This window comes from Neopsephotus bourkii, unplaced genomic scaffold, assembly GCF_033783945.1.
Source record: "Neopsephotus bourkii isolate Nb327-2 ecotype Australia unplaced genomic scaffold, CSIRO-AGI_Nbou_v1 NB_655, whole genome shotgun sequence".
Taxonomy (NCBI): Eukaryota; Metazoa; Chordata; class Aves; order Psittaciformes; family Psittacidae; genus Neopsephotus; species Neopsephotus bourkii.
In genome coordinates this window covers 68,919-95,435 of record NW_026901154.1, presented here as the reverse complement: position 1 = coordinate 95,435, position 26,517 = coordinate 68,919, and the positions used below count along the sequence as shown (strand labels likewise).

The window sequence follows — 26,517 nt, the reverse complement described above, 5'->3', positions numbered from 1 at the left end:
GGGTGTTTTTGTGCACAGAAGGGACCTGCAGAGCCCGGCAGAGAAGGCAGTGCCCCAACCCCAGCAGGATTCGCCCCAAAGCACCACGAGGCGCGGGTGAGCAGCGCCTCCCGTTGGTCCCTCACAGCGTCAGCGGCTCCAAAATGAACTAAAAAGCCCGTATTTAACCCGAAATTGTGCCCGATGGCGGCATCCACGCTCCTTTATTGGGCAGGGAAGGCTCAGGCCTGCTCCGCCCCCCCCGCCACGGCGCTGTAGGAGCCGCCCCTTCCAAAGAACGAGGCCGAGCGCCGGGGGGGCTTCACCCGCCTTAGCTCCTGCCCTGGGGGGGGGAACGGAGGGGGTCAGAGCGATCCCGGGCCACCCCCGACCCCCCTAATTCCCCTCCCGACCCCCCCTAATGCCGCCCCCCCCCGCGCACCGTCCTGGACGTAGTCGATGGTCGCCAAGCGCTGCAGCCGCGGCCGCAAGGGGGCGCCCTTCGAAGGGGGTTCGTGGGCGGGGCCTTCTGTGGGCGGGGCTTGGCCCGGGGGAGGGGCTTGCGCCGGCTCTGGCCCCGCCCCTCCCAGCTCGATGCAGCACTCGATGAGGGCGCTCATCAGCTCCGCCTGGGGGCGCTGTCAGCACGCGGGAAGCGCCGCGGCGCCCCCTAGCGGCGCGCAGCCAGCCGCAGCTGGCCCCGTGCCCCATAACCACCCCCAGTGCCCCATAACCAGCCCCCAGTGCCCCATAACCACCCCCAGTGCCCCATAACCACCCCGCAGTGCCCCACAACTACACCCCAGTGCCCCATAACCACCCCTAGTGCCCCATAACCAGCCCCCAGTGCCCCACAACCACCCCCAGTGCCCCATAACCAGCCCCCAGTGTCCCATAACCACCCGCAGTGCCCCATAACCAGCCCCCAGTGCCCCATAACCACCCCATAACCACCCCCAGTGCCCCACAACCTCCCCCCAGCGCCCCATAACCACCCCCCAGTGCCCCATAACCACCCCGCAGTGCCCCAGAACCACCCCCCAGCACCCCATAACCACCCCCAGTGCCCCATAACCACCCCGCAGTGCCCCAGAACCACCCCCCAGTGCCCCACAACCACCCCTTAGTGCCCCCTAACCACCCCCTAGTGTCCCACAACCTCCCCCCAGTGCCCCATAACCACCCCCCAGTGCCCCATAACCACCACACAGTGCCCCACAACTGCCCCCCAAGTGCTGCACCTGTGGGGAGAACACCCGCAGCAGCCGGTTCACGGGGGCTCCCTCATGGTCCCCATCAAACTCCAGCCAGAGCTGGGGGGGCCCCGCGGCCTCATCCCCTTCCTGCCCCATGGCCTCGTCTCCCTCCTGCCCCACGGCGCCCACAAGCTCCCAGCACAGCTCGGGGTAGGTCAGCGTCAGCAGCACGAGCTGGGGGGCAGGGGGGAGTCAGCCCCATGGCTGCCCCACAGCCTCCTCTCCCTGCCCCACAGCCCCCTCCCCATGCCCCACAGCTGCCCCACAGCCTCCTCCCCATGCCCCACAACTGCCCCACAGCCTCCTCCCCCTGCCCCATGGTGTCTCATCACAACTGCCCCCCCAACAGCCCCAGTCCCCATCCTGCCCCACAGACCCCCCCCGGACTTGATGCTGCCCCATACATCCTACTGTGGGCCTGATCCTGCACCATAAACACCTCTCCATCCCCAATCCTGCCCCACACATCCCGCTGTGGGCCTAATCCTGTGCAACAGACCCCACCATGGCCCCAATCCTGCCCCACAGACACCACTGTGAGGCTGATCCTGCCCCATAGACCCCACTATGGCCCCAATCCTGCCCCACAGACACCAGTGTGAGGCTGATCCTGCCCCATAGACCCCACTATGGCCCCAATCCTGCCCCACAGACTCCCTGCTATCACCCCAGTCCTGCCCCACAGACCCCACTTATGGCCTCAATCCTGCCCCACAGACACCACTGTGAGGCTGATTGTGCCCCATAGACCCCCCCCATGGCCCCAATCCTGCCCCACAGACCCCCCCCATGGCCCCAATCCTGCCCCATAGACCCCCCCATGGCCCCACTCCTGCCCCACAGACCCCCCCCATGGCCCCAGTCCTGCCCCACAGACCCCCCCATACCTTCTCCCGGGGGTCGATGATGGTGACCCCCTCCAGCCCCACAGCGATGGTTACGGGCCGCAGCCCCCCACGACCCAGCAGCCCCCCATGGGGACGTTCAATGGCTCCCGGGAAGAAGGCGCAGCTGGGGGGGGACACACAGAGGGGGGGGTCCTGGGTCCCCTCCACCCTCCCCCCCCAGGTGCACTTGGGGGGTGCAGGAATGGGGGGGGCACTGGGGGGGGTCTTGGGGTTGGGGATTGGGGGGGTCCATGGGGGGTTGCTGGGATCCTGCTGGGGGGGGGGGTCCTGGGTGTTTGGGGTCTATGGGTTCCCATAGGGGGTATGGGGGGTCCCACTGCAGGGGGGTCCCATTGGGGTGTCCCATTGTGGGGGGAACCACTGGGGTCTCCCATTGGGTGTCCCATAGGGGTAACTCATGGGGGGAATCCCACTGGGGTCTCCCATTGGGTGTCCCACAGGGGTAACTCATGGGGGGGATCCCATTGGGGTGACTCATTGGGGGTGTCCGATTGGGGTGTCCCATGGTGGGGGGGGTCCCACAGGGGTGTCCTACTGGGTGTCCCATAGGGGTGTCCTATTGGGTGTCCCATTGCATATCTCATAGGGGTGACTCAGAGGGGTCTCCCATTGGGGTGCCCCACTGGGGGGTCTCACTGGGGGATCCCATTGGGTCTCCCATAGGGGTCTCTATTGGGTCTCCATTGGCTCTCCCATTGGCTCTCCCCTGGGGGTCTCCACTGGTGTCTCCCATTGGCTCTCCCATAGGGGTCTCCATTGGTGTCTCCCATTGGCTCTCCCATAGGGCTCTCCCATTGGCTCTCTATTGGGTCTCCATTGGCTCTCCCATTGGCTCTCCCCTAGGGGTCTCCCACAGGGCTCCCCCATTGGCTCTCACATAGGGGTCTCCATTGGTGTCTCCCCTAGGGGTCTCCCATTGGCTCTCCCCTAGGGGTCTCCCCTAGGGGTCTCCATTGGTGTCTCCCATAGGGCTCCCCCATTGGCTCTCCCATTGGCTCTCCCCTAGGGGTCTCCATTGGTGTCTCCCCTAAGGCTCCCCCGTTGGCTCTCCATTGGCTCCCCCATTGGCTCCCCCATTGGGTCTCCCATTGGCTCTCCCATAGGGCTCTCCCATTGGCGTCTCCCATTGGGTCTCCCCTAGGGCTCCCCCATTGGCTCTCCATTGGCTCTCCCATAGGGCTCTCCCATTGGCTCCCCCATTGGCTCTCCCATTGTCTCTCCCATGCCCCCTCACCCGTAGCCGGGCAGCTCATGGCAGCGCCGCAGGAAGTCCCGGTGCAGCTCCGCGGGGGGGGCTCCGGGCCCGGGGGTGCGGGCGAAGGCCTCGAGCAGGCGCTGCTCGGGGGGGGGCTCCCGGGGCCCGCGGCGAACGAGCGCCCCCCAGAGCCCCCCCCAGCCCCGCGGCGCCGCCCGCGGCAGCAGCTCCGGTAACAGCGGCCTGGGGGGGGGAATGGGGGTTAGAGGGGGGTTCCCATGGGTCCACTATGGGTTGTAGTGGGTCAGTGTGTGTGTGCCTATGGTCACTGTGGGTCAATATGGTACCCTATGGTCTCTATGGTCTCTGTGTGTCTTTATGGTCTCTATGGTCTCTATGGGTCTCTATGGGTCTCTATGCTCTCTATGCTCTCTATGCTCTCTATGGGTCTCTATGCTCTCTATGGTCTCTATGGTCTCTATGGTCTCTATGGTCTCTATGGGTCTCTATGGTCTCTATGGTCTCTATGGTCTCTATGGTCTCTATGGTCTCTATGGTCTCTATGGGTCTCTATGGTCTCTATGGTCTCTATGGGTCTCTATGGTCTCTATGGTCTCTATGGTCTCTATGGTCTCTATGGTCTCTATGGTCTCTATGGGTCTCTATGGTCTCTATGGGTCTCTATGGTCTCTATGGTCTCTATGGTCTCTATGGGTCTCTATGGTCTCTATGGTCTCTATGGTCTCTATGGGTCTCTATGGTCTCTATGGGTCTCTATGGTCTCTATGGTCTCTATGGTCTCTATGGGTCTCTATGGTCTCTATGGTCTCTATGGTCTCTATGGTCTCTATGGTCTCTATGGTCTCTATGGTCTCTATGGTCTCTATGGGTCTCTATGGTCTCTATGGTCTCTATGGGTCTCTATGGTCTCTATGGTCTCTATGGTCTCTATGGGTCTCTATGGTCTCTATGGGTCTCTATGGTCTCTATGGTCTCTATGGGTCTCTATGGTCTCTATGGGTCTCTATGGTCTCTATGGTCTCTATGGTCTCTATGGGTCTCTATGGTCTCTATGGGTCTCTATGGTCTCTATGGTCTCTATGGGTCTCTATGGTCTCTATGGGTCTCTATGGTCTCTATGGTCTCTATGGGTCTCTATGGTCTCTATGGGTCTCTATGGTCTCTATGGTCTCTATGGTCTCTATGGTCTCTATGGTCTCTATGGTCTCTATGGGTCTCTATGGGTCTCTATGGTCTCTATGGGTCTCTATGGGTCTCTGGTCTCTATGGGTCTCTGGGTCTCTATGGTCTCTATGGGTCTCTATGGGTCTCTATGGTCTCTATGGGTCTCTATGGGTCTCTATGGTCTCTATGGTCTCTATGGGTCTCTATGGGTCTCTATGGTCTCTATGGTCTCTATGGGTCTCTATGGGTCTCTATGGTCTCTATGGTCTCTATGGGTCTCTATGGTCTCTATGGTCTCTATGGGTCTCTATGGTCTCTATGGTCTCTATGGGTCTCTATGCTCTCTATGGTCTCTATGGGTCTCTATTGGTCTCTATGGTCTCTATGCTCTCTATGGTCTCTATGGTCTCTATGGGTCTCTATGCTCTCTATGGTCTCTATGGGTCTCTATTGGTCTCTATGGTCTCTATGCTCTCTATGGTCTCTATGCTCTCTATGGGTCTCTATTGGTCTCTATGGTCTCTATGGTCTCTATGGGTCTCTATGGTCTCTATGCTCTCTATGGTCTCTATGCTCTCTATGGGTCTCTATTGGTCTCTATGGTCTCTATGGTCTCTATGCTCTCTATGGTCTCTATGGTCTCTATGGTCTCTATGGTCTCTATGTTCTCTATGGTCTCTATGGTCTCTATGGTCTCTATGGGTCTCTATGGTCTCTATGGTCTCTATGGTCTCTATGGTCTCTATGGTCTCTATGGTCTCTATGGGTCTCTATGGTCTCTATGGTCTCTATGGTCTCTATGGTCTCTATGGGTCTCTATGGTCTCTATGGTCTCTATGGGTCTCTATGGTCTCTATGGTCTCTATGGTCTCTATGGTCTCTATGGTCTCTATGGTCTCTATGGGTCTCTATGGTCTCTATGGTCTCTATGGTCTCTATGGGCCCCTCTCCCCTCCCCCGTACCTGATGGTTCTCTCCGTGTGCAGCCCCTGCTGGAAGGGGCCCAGGCGCAGGCGGCAGCTCAGGGCCCCCAGCGCCAGGGCCTGGGGGGGGGCGAGCGGGAGGCGCCCCCCCAGCACCTGCCCCCGAGCCTCCTCGTACAGGAGCCGCAGCAGCGCCTCCGACTGCACCTGCGCCCCGGAGAGACGCAGTCACACACAGGGACACATAGGGACCCACAGCGACCCATAGGGACCCACAGCGACCCATAGGGACCCACAGCGCCCCATAGGGACCCCCAGAGAGCTGCACATCACCCACATCACCCACAGCGCGCCTCAGCACCCCATAAGGACCCATAGCATCCCCTAGTGACCCATAGGGACCCCCAGAGAGCCACACATCACCCACAGCGCCCCATAGCGACCCACAGCGCCCCATAGGGACCCCCAGAGAGCTGCACATCACCCACAGCACCCCATCGCGACCCATTGCAACCCATGGCGACCTACAGTACCCCATGGCAACCCACAGCACCCCATGGCGACCCACAGCACCCCACGACGACCCACAGCACCCCACGGCAACCCACAGCACCCCATGGCACCCCACAGTGACCCACAGCACCACATAGCAACCCACAGCACCCCATAGCGACCCACAGCACCCCATAGTGACCCACAGCACCCCACAGTGACCCAGAACACCCCACACATCACCCCATTGCACCCCATAGTGACCCACAGCACCCCACATATCACCCCACAGCACCTCATAACGACACACAGCACCCCAGAGAAACCCATAGCATGACATACAGCACCACATAGAGACCCACAGCACCCCATAGCAAACCACACATCACCCCATAGCACCCCATAGAAGCCCACAGCAAACCACAGCATGACCTACAGCACCCCACAGTGACCCACACATCCCCCCACAGCGTGACCCACGCATGCTCCCCTCCCCTCCCCCCCCCCAGCCCCACACTTGGGGGGCGCCCCACACGTGGGGGCCCCGCTCACCTCCAGCTCCCTGCTCTTGGGGAAGAACACGTTCCTGCGGAGCTGCAGGCACGGCTCATCTGGGGGGGGGCAGGGGTGAGCCGGGGGGCACCAACAGGGAACCCCCCCAGTGCCCCCCATAACCCCCCATTGCTGCTCCCCAATGACCCCATTGCTGCCCCCAATGACCCCAGTGCCCCCCATAACCCCTCCATTGCTGCCCCCAATGACCCCAGTGCCCCCCAACCACCCCAGTGCCCCCCATAACCCCCCATTGCTGCTCCCCAATGACCCCAGTGCCCCCCATACCCCCCCAGTGCCCCCCATAACCCCCCCATTGCTGCTCCCCAATGACCCCAGTGCCCCCCATCTGCCCCATACCCCCCCATTGCTGCTCCCAATGACCCCAGTGCCCCCCAACCCCCCATCTGCCCCATACCCCCATCCCAACCCCCACCCCAAACCCCCCATTGCCCCATACCCCATTGCTGCCCCCAATGACCCCAGTGCCCCCCATACCCCCCATCTGCCCCATACCCCCCCATTGCTGCCCCCAATGACCCCAGTGCCCCCATAACCCCCCCATTGCTGCCCCATAACCCCCCCATTGCTGCCCCCAATGACCCCAGTGCCCCCCATACCCCCCCATCTGCCCCATACCCCCCCATTGCTGCCCCATAACCCCCCCAGTGCCCCCCCCAGTGCCCCCCCAGTGCCCCCCCGGTGCCCACCGGTGCCGATGTCCTCGGGGGGGGCGGAGCTGAGCCGCAGGAGGAGCTCGGGCCAGCGCCGGGCCACGCGCAGGGGGCGGTGCCGAGGCTTGAGCTGCACGGCTGGGAACGGGGAGGGGGATGGGGGGGGTAGGGGGTGGGGTAGGGGATGGGGGGTAGGGTATAAGGGGTATGGGATATAGGATATGAATATGGAGTATGGAATATGGGATATGGAGTATGAATATAGAGCATGGAATATGGGATATGGGGTGTGAAATATGGGGGAGAGATATGGGGTGTGGGATATGGGGTGTGGGGTATGGGTATGGGGTGTGGGGTATGGGATATGGGATAGGAGATAGAGGGTATGGGGTATGGGATATGGGGTGTGAGATATGGGGGGAGAGATATGGGGTGTGGGATATGGGATATGAGATGGGGATATGGGATATGGGATATGGGGTGTGGGGTATGGGTATGGGGTATGGGATAGGAGATAGGGAGTATGGGGTGTGAGGTGTGGGATATGGGATATGGGGTATGGGATAGGGATATAGGGTATGGGATATGAGATGGGGGTATGGGGTATGGGATATGGGGTGTGGGGTATGGGATATGGGGTATGGGATAGGAGATAGGAGATAGGGGGTACGGGATAGGGGATATGAGATAGGGGGTATGGGGTATGGGATATGGGATAGGAGATAGGGGGTATGGGGTATGGGATATGGAGTGTGGGGTATGGGGCACGAGGTATGAGACATGGGGTGTGGGATATAGGGTGTGAGATATGAGGTGTGGGGTATGGGGTGTGGGATATGGGTATGGGATATGGGGTGTGGGGTATAGGATATGGGATATGGGGTATGAGATATGGGGTTATGGGATAGGGAATATAGGATATGGAGCATGGGATATGGGATACAGGGTATGATATATGGGGTATGGGATATGGAGTATGAATATAGAGTATGGGATATGGGATATGGGGTACGGATATAGGGTATGGATATAGGATATGCAATATGGGCTATGGGGTATAGCCTATGGGGTATAGCTACAACACAGGGACATGGACACACACAGACCCCCACCAGCCCATGCCCACACTGACCCCCGGTCACCCGCAGGCCCCTAGAGGCACCCATTGACCCACAGCCACCAACCCATGGGCACCCACCACCACCCTCAGGGACCCCCAGTGCCCCATAGGCACCCATAGCCCCCAGCCCAGGGACCTGCACCTATGGACCCCCAAACCCCCATAGTGACCCACAGCGCCCCATAGACACCCATAGCCCCTCCCACTGCCCCCCCCCACGTGACCCCGTGACCCCGCCCACCGAGTAGGGGCGAGCTCATCCAGAGCGCCAGCGCCTCGGTGGCCACGGGCGGCAGCGACAGCGCCCCCTGCAGGCGGAGGAGCAGCTCCGCGGCCGTGGGGCCCGGCGGCGGCTCCAGGGGCAGCGGCACGGCCGAGGCGTCCGGTAGGTACAGGAGAGCTGGGGGGGGGCACCCATGGCGGGGGGGTCATGGGGGGGTCATCTATGGGAAGGGATCCCGGGGGGCACACATGGGTGGGAGTCATGGGGGGGTCATCTATGGGAAAGGGGCGCCGGGGGGCACCCATGGGTGGGGGTCATGGGAAGTCATCTATGGGAGAGAGTCCCAGGGGGCACCCATGGGTGGGGGTCATGGGGGGGTCATCTATGGGAGAGGGGTCCTGGGGGACATCCATGGGTGGGGGTCATGGGGAGTCATCTACGGGAGAGGGTTCCCAGGGGGCACCCATGGGTGAGGGTCATGGAGGGGGTCATCGATGGGAGAGGGGTCCCGGGGGGCACCCATGGGTGGGGGTCATGGGGGGGTCATCTATGGGAGAGGGGTCCCGGGGGGCACCCATGGGTGGGGGTCATAGGGAGGTCATCTATGGGAGAGGGGTCCCGGGGGGCACCCATGGGTGGGGGTCATGGGGGGGTCATCGATGGGAGAGGGGCGCCGGGAGGCACCCATGGGTGGGGGTCATGGGGTGTCATCTATGGGAAAGGGGTCCCGGGGGGCACCCATGGGTGGGGGCCATGGGGGGTTATCTATGGGAGAGGGGTCCCGGGGTGCACCCATGGGTGGGGGTCATTGGGGGGGCACGGATGGGGAGGAGCGCGGGGTCTTTGGGGGGGGGGGTCACGTGGGGGTGCAGAGAGGGGTGAGGGAGGTCACGGGGTCACCCACGGGGGGGGGCGTCTATTGGGGGAGGGGCACAGACGCAAGGACCCCGCCCCTCCCCTGCCCCTCCTCTCCCTCCGCCCCCTCCCACTCCCGGCCCCTCCCCCCTCACCGGTAGCACCGGGCGCCGCCGGCCCCTCCCCCTCCATGCCCGCAGCCGGGGTCACGCCGGTGTCAGCGCGCGGTTGGGGGGGTGGGGGGAAGTGCTGGGGTCACGCGGGGTCACGGCTCCCCGCACTCCTCGCGCCGCTCCCGCGCGCGGGTGGGAAAGAGTGGGGGAGGAAGTGACGTCACGGCCCGGCCCGCCCCGCTGGGCGGTGGCCTCGGGGAGGGAGGAAAAGAGGAGGAGGAGGAGCTGATGGCGCCCCCTGGAGGCGGGGAGGAGCTGGAGGGCCGGGATTCCGCCGGGGGGGGGAGGGTTCGGGTCTGGGGGGGTCTCTGGGGGGGTCCCGGTTTCGGCGCAGGAAGAGGCGGAGCCGCTGTACGAAGTATAGAACTGTGTATTCCTCTGTGCGCGGCGGGGGGCCCGGGGGGGGGCTCGTTTTGGGGGGGGGGCTCAGGTTTTTTGGGGGGGGTGGGGGGTCCGGGGAGGGGGGTCCCCCTTTGGGGGGGTCCCAGCCCCGATCGAGGCTTTTAAATTAAAAAAACCAAAACCCAAAACAGACCCGGGGGGGGAGGGGCGGTAAAAAAGAACCAATTTGGGGAGGGGTCAAGGAAGGGGGGGGCTGGGCCGCGTCCCCCGATCCCCTCCAGAGCCCCCCCTCCCCCCGTGCTCAGAGGATCCCCCCCCGCACCCCCTGTTCCCTTTTTGGGGGAGGGGGGGGGGACACACAGACAACCACAGAGGCCCCCCCCGGGTGCGGGGTGGGGGGGCGGGGTGGGTGGGGGAGGGGTGTTCTCACACACACACACACAGCCCGGGGGGAGGGGCAGGACACGCGCCCGTTGTGTGGTTGAATGGGGGGGGGCGGGTGTCGCTGGGGGGGGGCGGGGAAGGGGGGCTGCCCCCCCCCGTCAGACATAGTACTCCTTGTCCTTGTTCCGCCGGGCCTTGCCGGGCGCCTTGGGGGGCGCGGGGGGGGCTTTCTCCTTGGGGGTCCCCCCACCGGGGGTAGCGGCTGCGTTGGGGCCCCCCCCTTGGGTAACGCTGGCGGCGTTGGCGGCGTTGCCCGTAGCGGCGGCCCCGATGTAATGGCGGCTCTGGTCCACCTGGTAGGAGCCCTCGTCCCTGTTGCGGTACTTGTACATGGCGTAGAGCAGGATGAGGATGCAGAGCGCCGCGGCCGCCACGATGCCCACCACCATCCCCGTGGTGCCGCCGGCTTCGCGCACCACCTCCACGGCGCCGGGGACCGCGGCTGTGGGGACAGCACCGGGGCGAGCGGTCACGGGGGCTCCCGTCACCCTCCCGCGCCCCGCCGAGCCCTCCCGCGGGTGCCGTTCCCCGGCGGGCACCAGCCCCGGGAGCGGAGCGGCCACCACCGTGGCCACGGTGACGGCCCCGGGGCCGGGCTGGGTGTGGGCGGAGCCGCCGTCGGTGGGGCGGCGCGGGGGGGGGGTTTCTCCTCCGCCGAAGTCCTCGTCGTCGGCAGGGGGCGCGTTGGGATCGGCCGCTTCCCCCGAGGCGAAGCCCGAGGGCTCCTCGCAGTCGGGGCCGCACGATGCGGGCGAGCGGGGGGACCCCGCGGGGCGAGGAGGGGGGGACACGGGGCCCCCCCCCACCGGGGCCGCCGGCAGCACCAATTCACCGCCTGCAGAGACACAAAACGGGGGGGGGGCGGGGAGGAGACAGGGGAGAGGGGGGGGTCCAAATGAGCCCCTGGCCCTGCCCCCCCCGGCCCCCCGACCTCCCCCCCGCCGCCGCCGCCGCTTCTCGAGCCGTGTTATGAGCATTATCATTACGATTATTAATTAAGGCTACGTTAATGTGCGCTTCGATAAGAGCAAACCGCGGCGCTGCCACAACTTACATGGCGGGATGGGGCCGGGTGATTTTAGCGTGGAGGAAAAAGGAATTGCAGGAAGGAAGGGAAAGCACCCAAAAAAACAACAAACACAGGAGAGAGAGAGAACAGAGTGAGAGAAACAGAACACAAAGGAAAAGGAGAGAAGAGACACTCGGTGAGAAGGTGCCAACGGGCAGCCCTGAGCCGGCCCCGGCCCGACAGCGGCAGCAGCCAGCGGGAGCCGCGGAGCCCCGCACCGGTGCGCCAGCAACAGCCATGGGAACAGCCAACGTCACCCAATCATCAGCTGTGGATGCATCATCCATTGTCAGCCATCGTCTGTCCATCATCCATCCATCCATCCATCCATCCATCCATCCATCCATCATCCATCATCCATCCATCCATCCATCATCCATCCATCCATCATCCATCCATCCATCATCCATCATCCATCCATCATCCATCATCCATCCATCATCCATCCATCCATCATCCATCCATCATCCATCCATCATCCATCCATCATCCATCCATCCATCATCCATCATCCATCCATCATCCATCCATCCAACATCCATCATCCATCCATCATCCATCCATCCATCATCCATCCATCATCCATCCATCCATCCATCATCCATCCATCATCCATCCATCCATCCATCCATCCATCATCCATCATCCATCCATCCATCCATCCATCATCCATCATCCATCCATCATCCATCCATCATCCATCCATCCATCATCCATCATCCATCCATCATCCATCATCCATCCATCATCCATCCATCCATCCATCCATCCATCCATCCATCCATCATCCATCCATCCATCATCCATCCATCCATCATCCATCCATCCATCATCCATCATCCATCCATCCATCCATCATCCATCCATCCATCATCCATCATCCATCATCCATCCATCCATCCATCCATCATCCATCATCCATCCATCATCCATCCATCCATCATCCATCCATCCATCATCCATCATCCATCCATCATCCATCCATCCATCCATCCATCCATCCATCATCCATCCATCCATCATCCATCCATCCATCATCCATCATCCATCCATCATCCATCATCCATCATCCATCCATCCATCCATCCATCCATCCATCATCCATCCATCCATCATCCATCCATCCATCATCCATCCATCCATCCATCCATCATCCATCATCCATCATCCATCATCCATCCATCCATCCATCCATCCATCCATCATCCATCCATCCATCATCCATCCATCCATCCATCCATCCATCATCCATCCATCCATCATCCATCCATCCATCATCCATCCATCCATCCATCATCATCCATCATCCATCCATCATCCATCCATCCATCATCCATCCATCCATCATCCATCATCCATCCATCATCCATCCATCCATCCATCCATCCATCCATCATCCATCCATCCATCATCCATCCATCCATCATCCATCATCCATCCATCCATCCATCATCCATCATCCATCCATCCATCCATCCATCCATCCATCCATCATCCATCATCCATCCATCATCCATCATCCATCCATCCATCCATCCATCCATCCATCCATCATCCATCATCCATCCATCATCCATCATCCATCCATCCATCATCCATCCATCCATCATCCATCATCCATCCATCCATCCATCCATCATCCATCCATCCATCATCCATCATCCATCCATCATCCATCCATCATCCATCATCCATCCATCCATCCATCCATCATCCATCCATCCATCATCCATCATCCATCCATCCATCCATCCATCATCCATCCATCCATCATCCATCATCCATCCATCATCCATCCATCATCCATCATCCATCCATCATCCATCCATCCATCATCCATCCATCCATCCATCATCCATCATCCATCATCCATCCATCCATCATCCATCCATCCATCATCCATCCATCCATCCATCATCCATCCATCCATCATCCATCCATCCATCCATCATCCATCCATCCATCATCCATCCATCCATCATCCATCCATCCATCCATCATCCATCATCCATCATCCATCCATCCATCATCCATCCATCATCCATCCATCCATCCATCATCCATCCATCCATCATCCATCCATCCATCCATCATCCATCCATCCATCCATCCATCCATCCATCCATCCATCCATCATCCATCCATCCATCATCCATCATCCATCCATCCATCATCCATCCATCATCCATCCATCCATCCATCCATCATCCATCCATCCATCATCCATCCATCCCTTGCTCCATCCCTGCCTCCATCCCTGGCTGGATCCAGCCTCGGCTCCCCCCTTTCTCCGTCCTCTCTCCATTGTCCGTCCATTGTCCGTCTGTCCCTGTGTCTGCCCCCAACTGCTGCTGCCCTCTTCCATTGACTCGAAGGCAAATTGGGAGGTCCATGGGACACCCATGGGTGCTGTGGGGTCCAGGGGACACCCCGGGGTGCCGGGGGGTCCATGAGACACCCATGGGTGCTGTGGGGTCCAGGGGACACCGATGGGCGCTGGAGGGGGGGGTGTTACAGGGACACCGACGGGTGCTGGGGGGAGTGGGTGTATAGGACACCCATGGGTGTTGGGGGGGGTGGGTGTATAAGACACCCATGGGTGCTGGGGAAGCCAAGGGGTCTATGGGACACCCATGGGTGCTGGGGGGCTCCATGGGGAGCCCATGGGTGCTGGAGGTGACCAAGGGACACCTACAGGTGCTGGAGGGGAACAAGAAGTCCATGAGGCACCCACAGGTGCTGGGGGTGTCCATGGGACCCCCATGGGTGCTGGGGGGAACAAGAGGCCCATTGGATACACATGGGTGTGGGGGTGTCCATGGGGCAGCCTTGAGTGCTGGGGGGTGCCTGTGTTGGGACTCGGGGCCCCCCTGTCCATCCCTTGTCCATTCAGTCCATGAGGGGGGGCTGCGAGGGGCACACGCGTGTGCACGGACAGGGGGGAGCACGTGTGTGCAGGCATGTGAGGGGTGGGGCTGTGGGGGGCACACGCGTGTGTGAGCGCTCTGCACGTGTGGTCACGCGTGTGCATGCCTGGCATTGAGCACACGCATGTGACTGTGAACACATGTGTGCGAGTGATTGTGTGTTATTGTGCACACGTGTGACTGTGAACACATGTGCGAGTGATTGTGTGTTATTGTGCACACGTGTGTGTGACTGAACACATGTGATTGTTATTGTGCACACGCGTGTGACTGTACACGTGTGTGACTGTAAACACGTGTGTGCGATTGTGTTATTGTGCACACGCGTGTGACTGTACACGTGTGTGACTGTGAACACGTGTGTGCGATTGTGTTACTGTGCACACGTGTGTGACTGTACACGTGTGTGACTGTGAACACGTGTGTGCGAGTGATTGTGTTATTGTGCACACGTGTGACTGTGAACACATGTGCGAGTGATTGTTATTGTGCACACACGTGTGTGACTGTACACATGTGTGACTGTGAACACGTGTGTGCGAGTGATTGTGTGTTATTGTGCACACACGTGTGACTGAACACGTGTGTGCGAGTGATTGTTACTGTGCACATGCGTGTGACTGTACATGTGACTGATCACATGTGTGCGAGTGATTGTGTTATTGTGCACACGTGTGTGTGACTGTACATGTGTATGTGACTGATCACGTGTGTGCGAGTGATTGTGTGTTATTGTGCTCACGCGTGACTGTACACCTGTGTATGACTGTGAACACGTGTGTGCGAGTGATTGTGTGTTGTGCACATGCGTGACTGTCAACACGTGTGTGATTGTGTTATTGTGCACATGTGTGACTGCACACGTGTGACTGTAAACACATGTGCGAGTGATTGTGTGTTGTGCACACGCATGTGACTGTACACGTGTGTGTGGCTGATCGTGTGTGTGATTGTGTTATTCTGCACGTGTGTGACTAAACACGTGTGTGCGATTGTGTTACTGTGCACGTGTGACTGTAAACACGTGTGCGATTGTGTTATTGTGCACATGTGACTGCACACTTGTGTGTGACTGAACATGTGTGTGCGAGTGAATGTGCACAAGCGAGTGTCATTGTGCACACGTGTGTGACTGATCATGTGTGTGACTGAACACGTGTAATTGTGCACAAGTGTGTTATTGTGTACGTGTGTGTGACTGATCATGTGTGTGTGTCCCTCATCATGTGTGTCAATGATCACGTGTGTGTCCCTGGTCATGTGTGTGATTGATCATGTGTGTGTCCCTCATCACGTGTGCCCCTGATCACGTGTGTGTGTCCCTCATCACGTGTGTGTCCCTGATCACGTGTGTGTGTGTCAATGATCACGTGTGTGTCCCCCTCATCACGTGTGTGTCCCTGATCACGTGTGTGTGTCCCTGATCACGTGTGTGTCCTTGATCATGTGTGTGTGTCCCTGATCACGTGTGTGTGTCCCTGATCACGTGTGTGTCCCTGATCACGTGTGTCCCTGATCACGTGTGTGTCCCTGGTCACGTGTGTGTGTCCCTGATCACGTCTGTGTCCCTGATCACGTGTGTGTCCCTGATCATGTGTGTGTGTCCCTGATCACGTGTGTGTGTCCCTGATCACGTGTGTGTGTCCCTGATCACGTGTGTCCCTGATCACGTGTGTGTCCCTGGTCACGTGTGTGTGTCCCTGATCACGTCTGTGTCCCTGATCACGTGTGTGTCCCTGATCATGTGTGTGTGTCCCTGATCACGTGTGTGTGTCCCTGGTCACGTGTGTGTGTCCCTCATCACGTGTGTCCCTGATCACGTGTGTGTGTCCCTGATCACGTGTGTGTGACTGATCATGTGTGTCCCTCATCATGTGTGTCCCTGATCACGTGTGTGTGTCCCTGATCACAGTGATCAATGTGTGTCCCATCTGATGACAGCACAGCGGTGGATGTGCTCTACCTCGACTTCAGCAAAGCGTTTGACACGGTCTCCACAGCACCCTCACAGCTACATTGAGGCAGTGTGGTCTGGATGATCGGGTAGTGAGGTGGACTGTGAACTGGCTGAAGGAGAGAAGCCAGAGAGTTGTAGTCTATGGGGCGGAGTCTAGTTGGAGGCCTGTATCTAGTGGAGTGCCTCAAGGGTCGGTACTGGGACCAGTATTATTTAATATATTCATCAACGATTTAGATGAGGGAATTGAGTGTACTATCAGCAAGTTTGCTGATGACACTAAGCTGGGAGGGGTGGCCGACACGCCAGAAGGCTGTGCTGCCATCCAGAGGGACCTGGACAGGCTGGAGAGCTGGGCGGGGAATAACTTGATGAAATATAACAAGGGAAAGTGTAGAGTCCTGCATCTGGGCAGGAACAACCCCAGGTTCCAGTATAGTTTGGGGAACAACCTGTTAGAGAGCAGTGTAGGGGAGAGGGACCTGGGGGTCCTGGTGGACGACAGGGTGACCATGAGCCGACACTGTGCCCTTGTGGCCAAGAAGGCCAATGGCGTCCTGGGGTGTATTAGAAGGGGGGTGGTTAGTAGGTCGAGAGGGGTCCTCCTTCCCCTCTACTCTGCCCTGGTGAGACCTCATCTGGAATATTGTGTCCAGTTCTGGGCCCCTCAGTTTAAGAAGGACAGGGTCCTGCTGGAGAGAGTCCAGCGCAGGGCAACTGAGATGATTAAGGGAATGGAGCATCTCCCTTATGAGGACAGACTGAGGGAGCTGGGTCTCTATAGTTTGGAGAAGAGGAGATTGAGGGGTGACCTTATTAGTGTATATAAATATATAAAGGGGGAGTGTCCCGAGGATGGAGCCAGGCTCTTCTCAGTGGCAAACAATGATAGGACAAGGGGTAATGGGTACAAACTGGAACACAAGAGGTTCCACTTCAACTCCTTCTCAGTGAGGGTGACAACACTGGACCAGGCTGCCCAGGGAGGCTGTGGGGTCTCCTTCTCTGGAGCCATTCAAAACCCGTTCCTGTGTAACCTTATCTGGCTGTTCCTGTTCCATAGGGGGATTGGACTGGATGAGCTTTTGAGGTCCCTTCCAGTCTCTAACATACTGTGATACTGTGATACTGTGATCACGTGTGTGTGTCCCTGATCACGTGTGTCCCTCATCACGTGTGTGTGTCCCTGATCACGTGTGTGTGTCCCTGATCACGTGTGTGTGTCCCTCATCACGTGTGTGTGTCCCTCATCACGTGTGTGTGTCCCTGATCACGTGTGTGTGTCCCTCATCACGTGTGTGTGTCCCTGATCACGTGTGTGTGTCCCTCATCACGTGTGTGTGTCCCTGATCACGTGTGTGTGTCCCTCATCACGTGTGTCCGTGATCACGTGTGTGTGTCCGTGATCACGTGTGTGTGTCCCTCATCACGTGTGTGTGTCCCTGATCACGTGTGTGTGTCCCTCATCACGTGTGTGTGTCCCTCATCACGTGTGTGTGTCCCTGATCACGTGTGTGTCCCTGGTCACGTGTGCGTGTCCCTGATCACGTGTGTGTGTCCCTGATCACGTGTGTGTGTCCCTCATCACGTGTGTGTGTCAGCAGCGCGCCCGCTGCCCGTGCACACCGGGGGGGCCGCACACGCGTGTGCCCGGTGCCGCGCTCTGGGGTCCCCCCGGGCCCGGGCCCGGAGCAGCACCCACCTGTGCCCGGCTCGCACTCCTCCAGGTCCTCGTCGTCGCTCGGGCACTCGGCCGAGGCCACCAGCAAATCATCCGTGTTCTGCGGGGACAGCGCGGGCTGCGGGCGCTGCGCAAACCGCCCCAAAACAGCCCCAAACAGCCAGAAACAGCCCCAAAACAGCCTGAAACAGCCCCAAAACAGCCTGAAACAGCCCCAAACACCTCCACAGCAGCCCCGAACACACCTAAACCAGACAGAAACAGCCTAAAACGGCCCCAAACACCCCCAAAACAGCCAAAAACAGCCTAAAACGGCCCCAAACACCCCCAAAACAGCCTAAAACAAACAGCCCTAAACACCCCCAAACCAGGGAGAAACAGCCTAAAACAGCCCCAAACCAGCCAGAAACACCCCCAAAACAGCCTAAAACTGCTCCAAACACCCCCAAAACAGCCCCGAACACACCTAAACCAGCCAGAAACAGCCTAAACCGGCCCCAAAACAGCCCCAAACACCCATAAACCAGCCAGAAACAACCTAAAACAGCCCCAAACACCCCCAAAACAGCCAGAAACAGCCTAAAACAGCCCCAAAACACACCCAAACCAGCCAGAAACAGCCTAAAACAGCCCCAAAACAGCCAGAAACAGCCTAAAACAGCCTAAAACAGCCCCAAAACATCCAGAAACAGCCTAACACAGCCCAAAACACCCCCAAAACACTCCAAAACACCCCCAAACCAGCCCTGAAACAGCCTAAAACAGCCCCAAACAGCCCCAAAACAGCCAGAAACAGTGTAAACCAGCCCCAAACCAGCCCCAAACACCCCCAAACCAGCGAGAAACAGCCTAAAACAGCCCCCAAAACCCCCAAACCAGCCAGAAACAGCCTAAAACATCCCCAAAACTCCCCCAAAACAGCCCCAAACACCCCCAAAACAGCCAGAAACAGCCTAAAACAGCCCCAAACACCCCCAAACAGCCAGAAACAGCCTAAAACAGCCCCAAAACAGACCCAAACACCCCAAAACAGCCAGAAACAGCCTAAAACAGCCCCAAAACAGACCCAAACACCCCAAAACAGCCACAAACACCCCAAAAACAGCCACAAAAAGCGCAAACCAGCCCCAAACACCCCCAAAACAGCCAGAAACAGCCTAAAACAGCCCCAAACACTCCCAAAACAGCCCTGAACACCCCGAAACCAGCGAGAAACAGCCTAAAACAGCCCCAAACACCCCCAAAACAGCCAGAAACAGCCTAAACCAGCCAGAAACAGCCTAAAACAGCCCCAAAACATCCAGAAACGGCCTAAAACAGCCCCCAAAACATCCAGAAACGGCCTAAAACAGCCCCAAAACAGCCAGAAACAGCCTAAAACAGCCCTAAACACCCCCAAAACAGCCCCAGACACCCCCAAAACAGCCAGAAACAGCTTAAAACAGCCCCAAACGCTACGAAAACACCCAGAAACACCCCAGAAACAGCTTAAAACAGTCCAAAACACCCCCAAAACACCCAGAAAACCTCCAAACCACCGTGAAACACCCACAGAACAGCCTAAACCATCCCAAAACACCCCGAAAACACCCAGATACGGCCTAAACCAGCCCCAAAACACCCACAAAACAGCCAGAAACAGCCTGAAAACACCCAGAAACAGCCTCAAACAGTTCAAAACAGTCTGAAAACACCCAGAAACAGCTTAAAACAGCCAAAAATAGCCCCAAAGCACCCAGAAACTGCCTAAAACAGCCCAAAACACACCAAAACCAGCTGAAAACACCCCAAAACCTACCCCAAACCAGCCAAACCAGCTGAAAACCAGCTCAAAAGACACCCAGAAACAGCCTAAACCAGCCCAAAACACCGCAAAACCAGCTAGAAACACCCCCAAAACAGCCTAAAACAGGCAAAACCACCCCAAAACAGCCGAAAACACCCCAAAACTAGCCAAAACCAGCTCAAAACACCACCAAAACAGCCTAAAACAGCCCAAAACGCCACAAAACACCCCAAACCAACTCCAAAAAAACCCAAAACCAGCCAAAGAAACCCCAAACCACCCGAAACCAGCCCAGAAACACCTCAGAACACTCCAAAGCCACAGCAATACCCCCCAAAATACTCTTAAAACACCTCAAATCACCCCAAAACCAGCCCCAAACACTTCAAAATACACCTCAAAGCACCCCAAAACCACCCAAAACCCAGCCCCATATATCCCAAAACCACCCCAAAACCAGCCCAAAGGCACCCACTGGGTACTGGGGAACCTTCTCGACATCCAAAACCCCCCAAAATACCCGAACTCAGCCAAAGACACCCCAATCACAGCCAAACCCCCCTGCAAAGCACCCAAGGACACCCAATGGGTGCTGGGGGACCCCAAAGACCCCTCAAAGACACCCAGAGACACCCAAAAACCCCTTCAAAGCCACTCAATGGGTGCTGGGGAACCCCAAAGACCCCCTGTAAGACACCCAAAACCCGCCAAAAGCCCCCCCAATGGGTGCTGGGGGACCCCAAAGACCCCTTAAAGACACTCAAAACACCCCCAAAGCCACTCAATGGGTACTGGGGGACCCCATAGACCCCCTGTAAGACACCCAAAACCCTTCAAAGCCCCCCAGTGGGTGCTAGGGGACCCCAAAGACCCCTCAAAGACATCCAAAAACCCCCCAAAGCCCCTCTATGGGTGCTGGGGGACCCCAAAGACCGCCAAAGACTCCTCAAAGACACCCAAAGACACCCAAAAACCCCTTCAAAGCCACTCAATGGGTGCTGGGGGACCCCAAAGACCCCCCCCAAGGCCCCCAATGGGTGCTGGGGAACCCGAAAGACCCCTCAAAGACAACCAAAACCTCTTCAAAGCCCTCTAATGGGTGCTGGGGAACCCCATAGACCCAAAGCCCCCCCCAATGGGTGCTGGGGAACCCCGTAGACCCAAAGCCCCCCCCAGTGGGTGCTGGGGGACCCCATAGACCCAAAGCCCCCCCCCAATGGGTGCTGGGGAACCCCAAAGATCCCCCTGCAAAGCCCCCCCATGGGTGCTGGGGGACCCCATAGACCCAAAGCCCCCCCGAATGGGTGCTGGGGAACCCCACAGAGCTGCCCCCAAGCCCCTCAATGGGTGCTGGGTGACCCCATAGACCCAAAGCCCCCCAATGGGTGCTGGGTGACCCCAACCCCCCCCCATGGGTACCGCCCCCCCCGTACCTGTGCCACGGTGTCCCGCAGGGTGGGCGAGCGCCCTCTGCGCGTGGTGGTGGTGGCCATGGTGGTGGTGGTCTCCATGATGGTGGTGGCCATGTCCGGGGGGGCGGGGGTAGCCCCGGGGGGGGCGGGGGGGGGCGGGGGCGGGGCCGCCCCCACGAGGCGGAGGTCGCCCTCGACGCGCACCCGGGGGTGCCCCTCGGCCGCCAGCGCCAGGAGCTTGAGGCCGTTGTAGTAGAGCCCCGAGAGCTGGCCCTGGAAGGGGCGGCCCCGGTCCCGGCCCCCGACGCGCACCGAGGCCTGGCTGTTGAAGATGGTGAGCTGGCGGCCTGGGGGGAGGGGAGAGGGGGGGTAACCTGGGGTACGGGGGGAATGGGGGGATGGGCTGTTGAAGATGGTGAGCTGGCGGCCTGGGGGGGGGGAGAGAGAGAGGGTACCCTGGGGTACGGAGCAGGAGGGGTTATGGGGTATGGGCTGTTGAAGATGGTGAGCTGGCGGCCTGGGGGGAGAGGGGGATGGTAAACTGGGGTACGGGGGGGAATGGGTTATGGATGGGCTGTTGAAGATGGTGAGCTGGCGGCCTGGGGGAGAGGGCGCGGGGGGGGAGATGGTAACCTGGGGTATGGGGGTGGGGGGTTATGGGGGGATGGGCTGTTGAAGATGGTGAGCTGGCGGCCTGGGGGGAGAGGGGGATGGTAAACTGGGGTACGGGGGGGAATGGGGGATGGGCTGTTGAAGATGGTGAGCTGGCGGCCTGGGGGGGGGGAGATGGTAAACTGGGGTACGGGGGGTATGGGGGGATGGGCTGTTGAAGATGGTGAGCTGGCGGCCTGGGGGGAGAGGGGGGGATGGTACCCTGGGGTACAGGGGGAATGGGGGGGGGAGCAGGGGTTATGGGGTGATGGACAAGGGTTATGGGGGGATGGGCTGTTGAAGATGGTGAGCTGGCGGCCTGGGGGAGGGGAGAGAGGGGGGGATGGTAACCTGGGGTACGGGGGGGAATGGGGAGCAGGAGGGGTATGGGGGGATGCACAAGGGCTGTGATGCACAAGGGTTATGGGGGATGAACAAGGGATGTGATGCACAAGGGTTATGGGGGATGAACAAGGGATGTGATGCACAAGGGTTATGGGGGATGAACAAGGGATGTGATGCACAAGGGTTATGGGGGGATGAACAAGGGATGTGATGCACAAGGGTTATGGGGGATGAACAAGGGATGTGATGCACAAGGGTTATGGGGGATGAACAAGGGATGTGATGCACAAGGGTTATGGGGGGATGCACAAGGGATGTGATGCACAAGGGTTATGGGGGGATGAACAAGGGATGTGATGCACAAGGGTTATGGGGTGATGAACAAGGGATGTGATGCACAAGGGTTATGGGTGATGAACAAGGGATGTGATGCTCAAGGGTTATGGGGGATGCACAAGGGATGTGATACAGAGGTGCCATGGGGTGTGCAGTGTATACAGGCCATGGGGTGATGCACAAGGGTCATGGGGTGCGATGCACACCAAGCGCCTCCCCTCTATCCCCCCTCCCCTCCCCCCCCCGGTGCCGCTGTGGGTTTATGCTGGTTTAGGCTGGTTTATGCTGGTTTAGGGCCGGGGCCGGCAGCACTCAAAGGGTTAAAGCGCGGTTTAAGGGGCCGTTAATGGGGCTGCGCCCCCAGCGATCAATGGGGTCAATGGGGACAATGGGGTCAATGGGACCCCCCCTCCCTGGACAACGGGGTCCTGGGGATGTGGGACCCGGATCCATGGGGCCGGGGGTCTGGGTCCTCAACAATGTGGGGCCCGGACACCCTCATCCCCTGGAGCTGCAGGGCCCAGATCTATGGGTCCAGAGACCTGCGAGCCCCAGATCCGTGGGTCCTCAGCCCCGAAGCCCCCAGATCCATGGGGCCCAGCTGCCTGGCTCCCCACATCCGTGGCTGCGCAGACCTATGGGCCCCACATCTCTGGGGCTCCAGCTCTCCGGACGCCCACACCCATGGGTGCCCGGATGTGCGGGTCCCAGCCCCGTGGGCGCGGGTGCTGTGGGGCGCTAGGGGGGCGCCGTGGGGCGCTGTGGGGCGGGCGGGGGGTGCTCTCTGCCCGGTTACCTTTGTCGAGCAGCCACTCATCGACCACCCGCCCCAGGCGGAAGGGGATGCGCTGCCGCGCCAGCGCCAGCCGCTCGCTGTCCCCGCTGCCTTCGGAGGGAGGAGAAGAGCGTTATGGGGCCGGGCCAGGGCGGCACCACCATGGGGCCATGGGGCCACCACTGGCATTGCCAGCACGGAGCCACGGTGGCATCGCCATTGGCATCACCATGATGCTGTACAGGGTCATCATTGGCATCACCATCATGGAGCCACGGTGGCATCGCCATTGGCATCGCCATTGGCATCATCATGGAACCATGGTGGCATCGCCATTGGCGTCATTATCATGGAACCATGGTGGCATCGCCATTGGCATCATCATCATGGAACCACGGTGGCATCGCCATTGGCGTCATCATGGAACCACGGTGGCATCACCATTGGCATCATCATGGAACCATGGTGGCATCGCCATTGGCATCAGCATCATGGAACCACGGTGGCATCACCATTGGCATCGCCATTGGCGTCATTATCATGGAACCATGGTGGCATCGCCATTGGCATCGCCAGCATCGGACCACGGTGGCATCGCCATTGGCATCATCCTCATGGAACCACGGTGGCATCACCATTGGCATTGCCATTGGCATCATCATGGAACCATGGTGGCATCGCCATTGGCATCATCATGGAACCATGGTGGCATCGCCATTGGCATCATCATCATGGAACCACGGTGGCATCGCCATTGGCATCAGCATCATGGAACCACGGTGGCATCGCCGTTGGCGTCATCATCATGGAACCATGGTGGCATCGCCATTGGCATCATCATCATGGAACCATGGTGGCATCGCCATTGGCATCATCATCATGGAACCACGGTGGCATCGCCATTGGCATCAGCATCATGGAACCACGGTGGCATCGCCGTTGGCGTCATCATCATGGAACCATGGTGGCATCGCCATTGGCATCATCATCATGGAACCACGGTGGCATCGCCATTGGCATCAGCATCATGGAACCACGGTGGCATCGCCGTTGGCGTCATCATCATGGAACCATGGTGGCATCGCCATTGGCATCATCATCATGGAACCACGGTGGCATCGCCGTTGGCATCATCATCATGGAACCATGGTGGCATCGCCATTGGCATCAGCATCATGGAACCACGGTGGCATCGCCGTTGGCGTCATCATCATGGAACCATGGTGGCATCGCCATTGGCATCGCCAGCATCAGACCACGGTGGCATCGCCATTGGCATCATCCTCATGGAACCACGGTGGCATCACCATTGGCATCGCCATTGGCATCATCATCATGGAACCATGGTGGCATCGCCATTGGCATCATCATGGAACCATGGTGGCATCGCCATTGGCATCACCATTGGCATCACCACGATGTTCCACAGGGTCACCACTGGCATCGCCAGCAAGGAACCATGGTGGTATCACCATTGGCATCACCATTATGGAACCATGGTGGGATCATGGTGTCACTGATGGCATCACCATTGGCATCACCGTGGTGTTCCACAAGATCACCATTGGTGTCACTATCATGGAACCATGGTGAGGTCACGGTGTCACTGGTGGCATCAGGATCACAGTGGTGACGGTGGCATTGCCATTGGCATCACCACTGACATCACCATCGGCATGGCCATCGTGGAACCATGGTGGGATCACCACTGGTGTCATCACTGACATCACCATGGGCATCACCATTGGCATCACCACTGGCATCACCATTGGCATCACCATCATGGAACCATGGTGACATCACCACTGGCATCACCATTATGGAACCATGGTGGCATCACCACTGGCGTCATCACTGACATCACCATTGGCATCACCATGGGCATCACCACGGTGTCACCATGGGCATCATGGGGGAACCGCGGTGTCACCACCACATCCCCGCTGTCACCATAGGGGGTCTGGGGGGGGGTTTAGGTGGCGTTTAGGGGGGCGTTAGGGGGGGTGTCCCCGGGGTCCCCTCATGCCCATCGTTAGTGCCCTGGTTAGGGGGGACCCTAATTAGGGGAGGAGCCACTCATTAGGGGGCTGCAGGGGTGCTATGGGGGGCTATAGGGTGTCTATAGGATGCCTATAGGGGTGCTGTGGGGGTCCTGTAGGTGCCCTGGGGATGTCATGGGGGTGCTGTAGGGTGCCCCTTGGCGCTATGGGGCACTGTGGGGTGCTCTGGAGGTGCCTTAGGGGTGCTGTAAGGACACAGCAGGGTGCAGTGGGGTGCCCATAGGTGCCATAGGGGTGCTGTAGGGTGCCTGTATGTGCCATAGGGGCGCAGCATGGCACAGTGGGGTGTCTTTAAGTGCCATAGGGGTGCAGTGGGGTGCATGTCTGTGCTCTGGGGGTGCCTTAGGGGTGTTCTAGGCGGCCTGTATGGGCCATAGGGGTGCTATAGGGGAGCCATAAAGTGCCTTAGGGGTGCCATAGGGTGCTTATATGTGCTATAGAGTGCTATAGGGGTGCCATAGGGTGCTATAGGGGTGCCATAGGGACCCTGTACGTGCCATAGGAGTGCCATAGGGACCCTGTATGTGCTATAGAGGTGCCATAGGGGTGCCATAGGGACCCTGTACGTGCCATAGGGGTGCCATAGGGTTCCTGTATGTGCTATAGGGGTGCCATAGGGGTGCTATAGGGGTCCCATAGGGTGCCTGTATATGCTATAGGGTGCCATAGGGACCCTGTATGTGCTATAGGGGTGCCATAGGGTCTCTCTATGTGCCATAGGGGTGCTATAGGGTCTCTCTATGTGCCATAGGGGTGCTATAGGGGTGCCATAGGGTCTCTCTATGTGCCGTAGGGGTGCTATAGGGGTGCTATAGGGTCTCTCTATGTGCCATAGGGGTGCTATAGGGGTGCCATAGGGGTGCTATAGGGGTGCCATAGGGTCTCTCTATGTGCCATAGGGGTCCATAGGGTCTCTCTATGTGCCATAGGGGTGCTATAGGGTCCCTCTATGTGCTATAGGGTCCCTGTACATGCCATAGGGGTGCCATAGGGTCTCTCTATGTGCCATAGGGGTGCTATAGGGGTACATAGGGGTGCCATAGGGGTGCTATAGGGGTGCCATAGGGTCTCTCTATGTGCCATAGGGGTCCATAGGGTCTCTCTATGTGCCATAGGGGTGCTATAGGGTCCCTCTATGTGCTATAGGGTCCCTGTACATGCCATAGGGGTGCCATAGGGTCTCTCTATGTGCCATAG

At 59.0% G+C, this 26,517-nt stretch overlaps 2 protein-coding genes across 20 annotated transcripts in view; both read right to left on the bottom strand.

Annotated features, from left to right (window-relative positions):
* Positions 1 to 213: 213 nt before the first annotated feature.
* On the bottom strand, positions 214 to 9,669 carry FRMD8 (FERM domain containing 8). Its single transcript, XM_061352285.1, has 10 exons — positions 9,518 to 9,669; positions 8,526 to 8,684; positions 7,201 to 7,302; positions 6,491 to 6,549; positions 5,487 to 5,653; positions 3,378 to 3,581; positions 2,123 to 2,246; positions 1,221 to 1,409; positions 422 to 608; positions 214 to 322 (listed from the first exon to the last, which is right to left on the bottom strand). The coding sequence occupies exons 1-10, from the start codon at positions 9,552 to 9,554 to the stop codon at positions 222 to 224; spliced, it is 1,329 nt and encodes a 442-aa protein (XP_061208269.1). The 5' UTR covers positions 9,555 to 9,669; the 3' UTR covers positions 214 to 221.
* A 741-nt stretch (positions 9,670 to 10,410) lies between these two features.
* LOC133211697 (neurexin-2-like) overlaps positions 10,411 to 26,517 on the bottom strand; it is a 77,860-nt gene continuing 61,753 nt past the window's right edge. For 10 of the 19 annotated variants that reach the window (XM_061352266.1, XM_061352267.1, XM_061352269.1 and 7 more), the window contains 4 exons: positions 23,282 to 23,371; positions 21,175 to 21,500; positions 17,977 to 18,055; positions 10,411 to 11,156 (listed from right to left, as the gene is read on the bottom strand). In XM_061352266.1, the coding sequence (XP_061208250.1) occupies positions 10,420 to 11,156; positions 17,977 to 18,055; positions 21,175 to 21,500; positions 23,282 to 23,371 (1,232 nt within the window). In that variant the 3' untranslated portion in view covers positions 10,411 to 10,419. The remainder of the gene's footprint in view (positions 11,157 to 17,976; positions 18,056 to 21,174; positions 21,501 to 23,281; positions 23,372 to 26,517) is intronic. The other 9 variants (XM_061352275.1, XM_061352278.1, XM_061352277.1 and 6 more) reach the window with 3 other exon arrangements.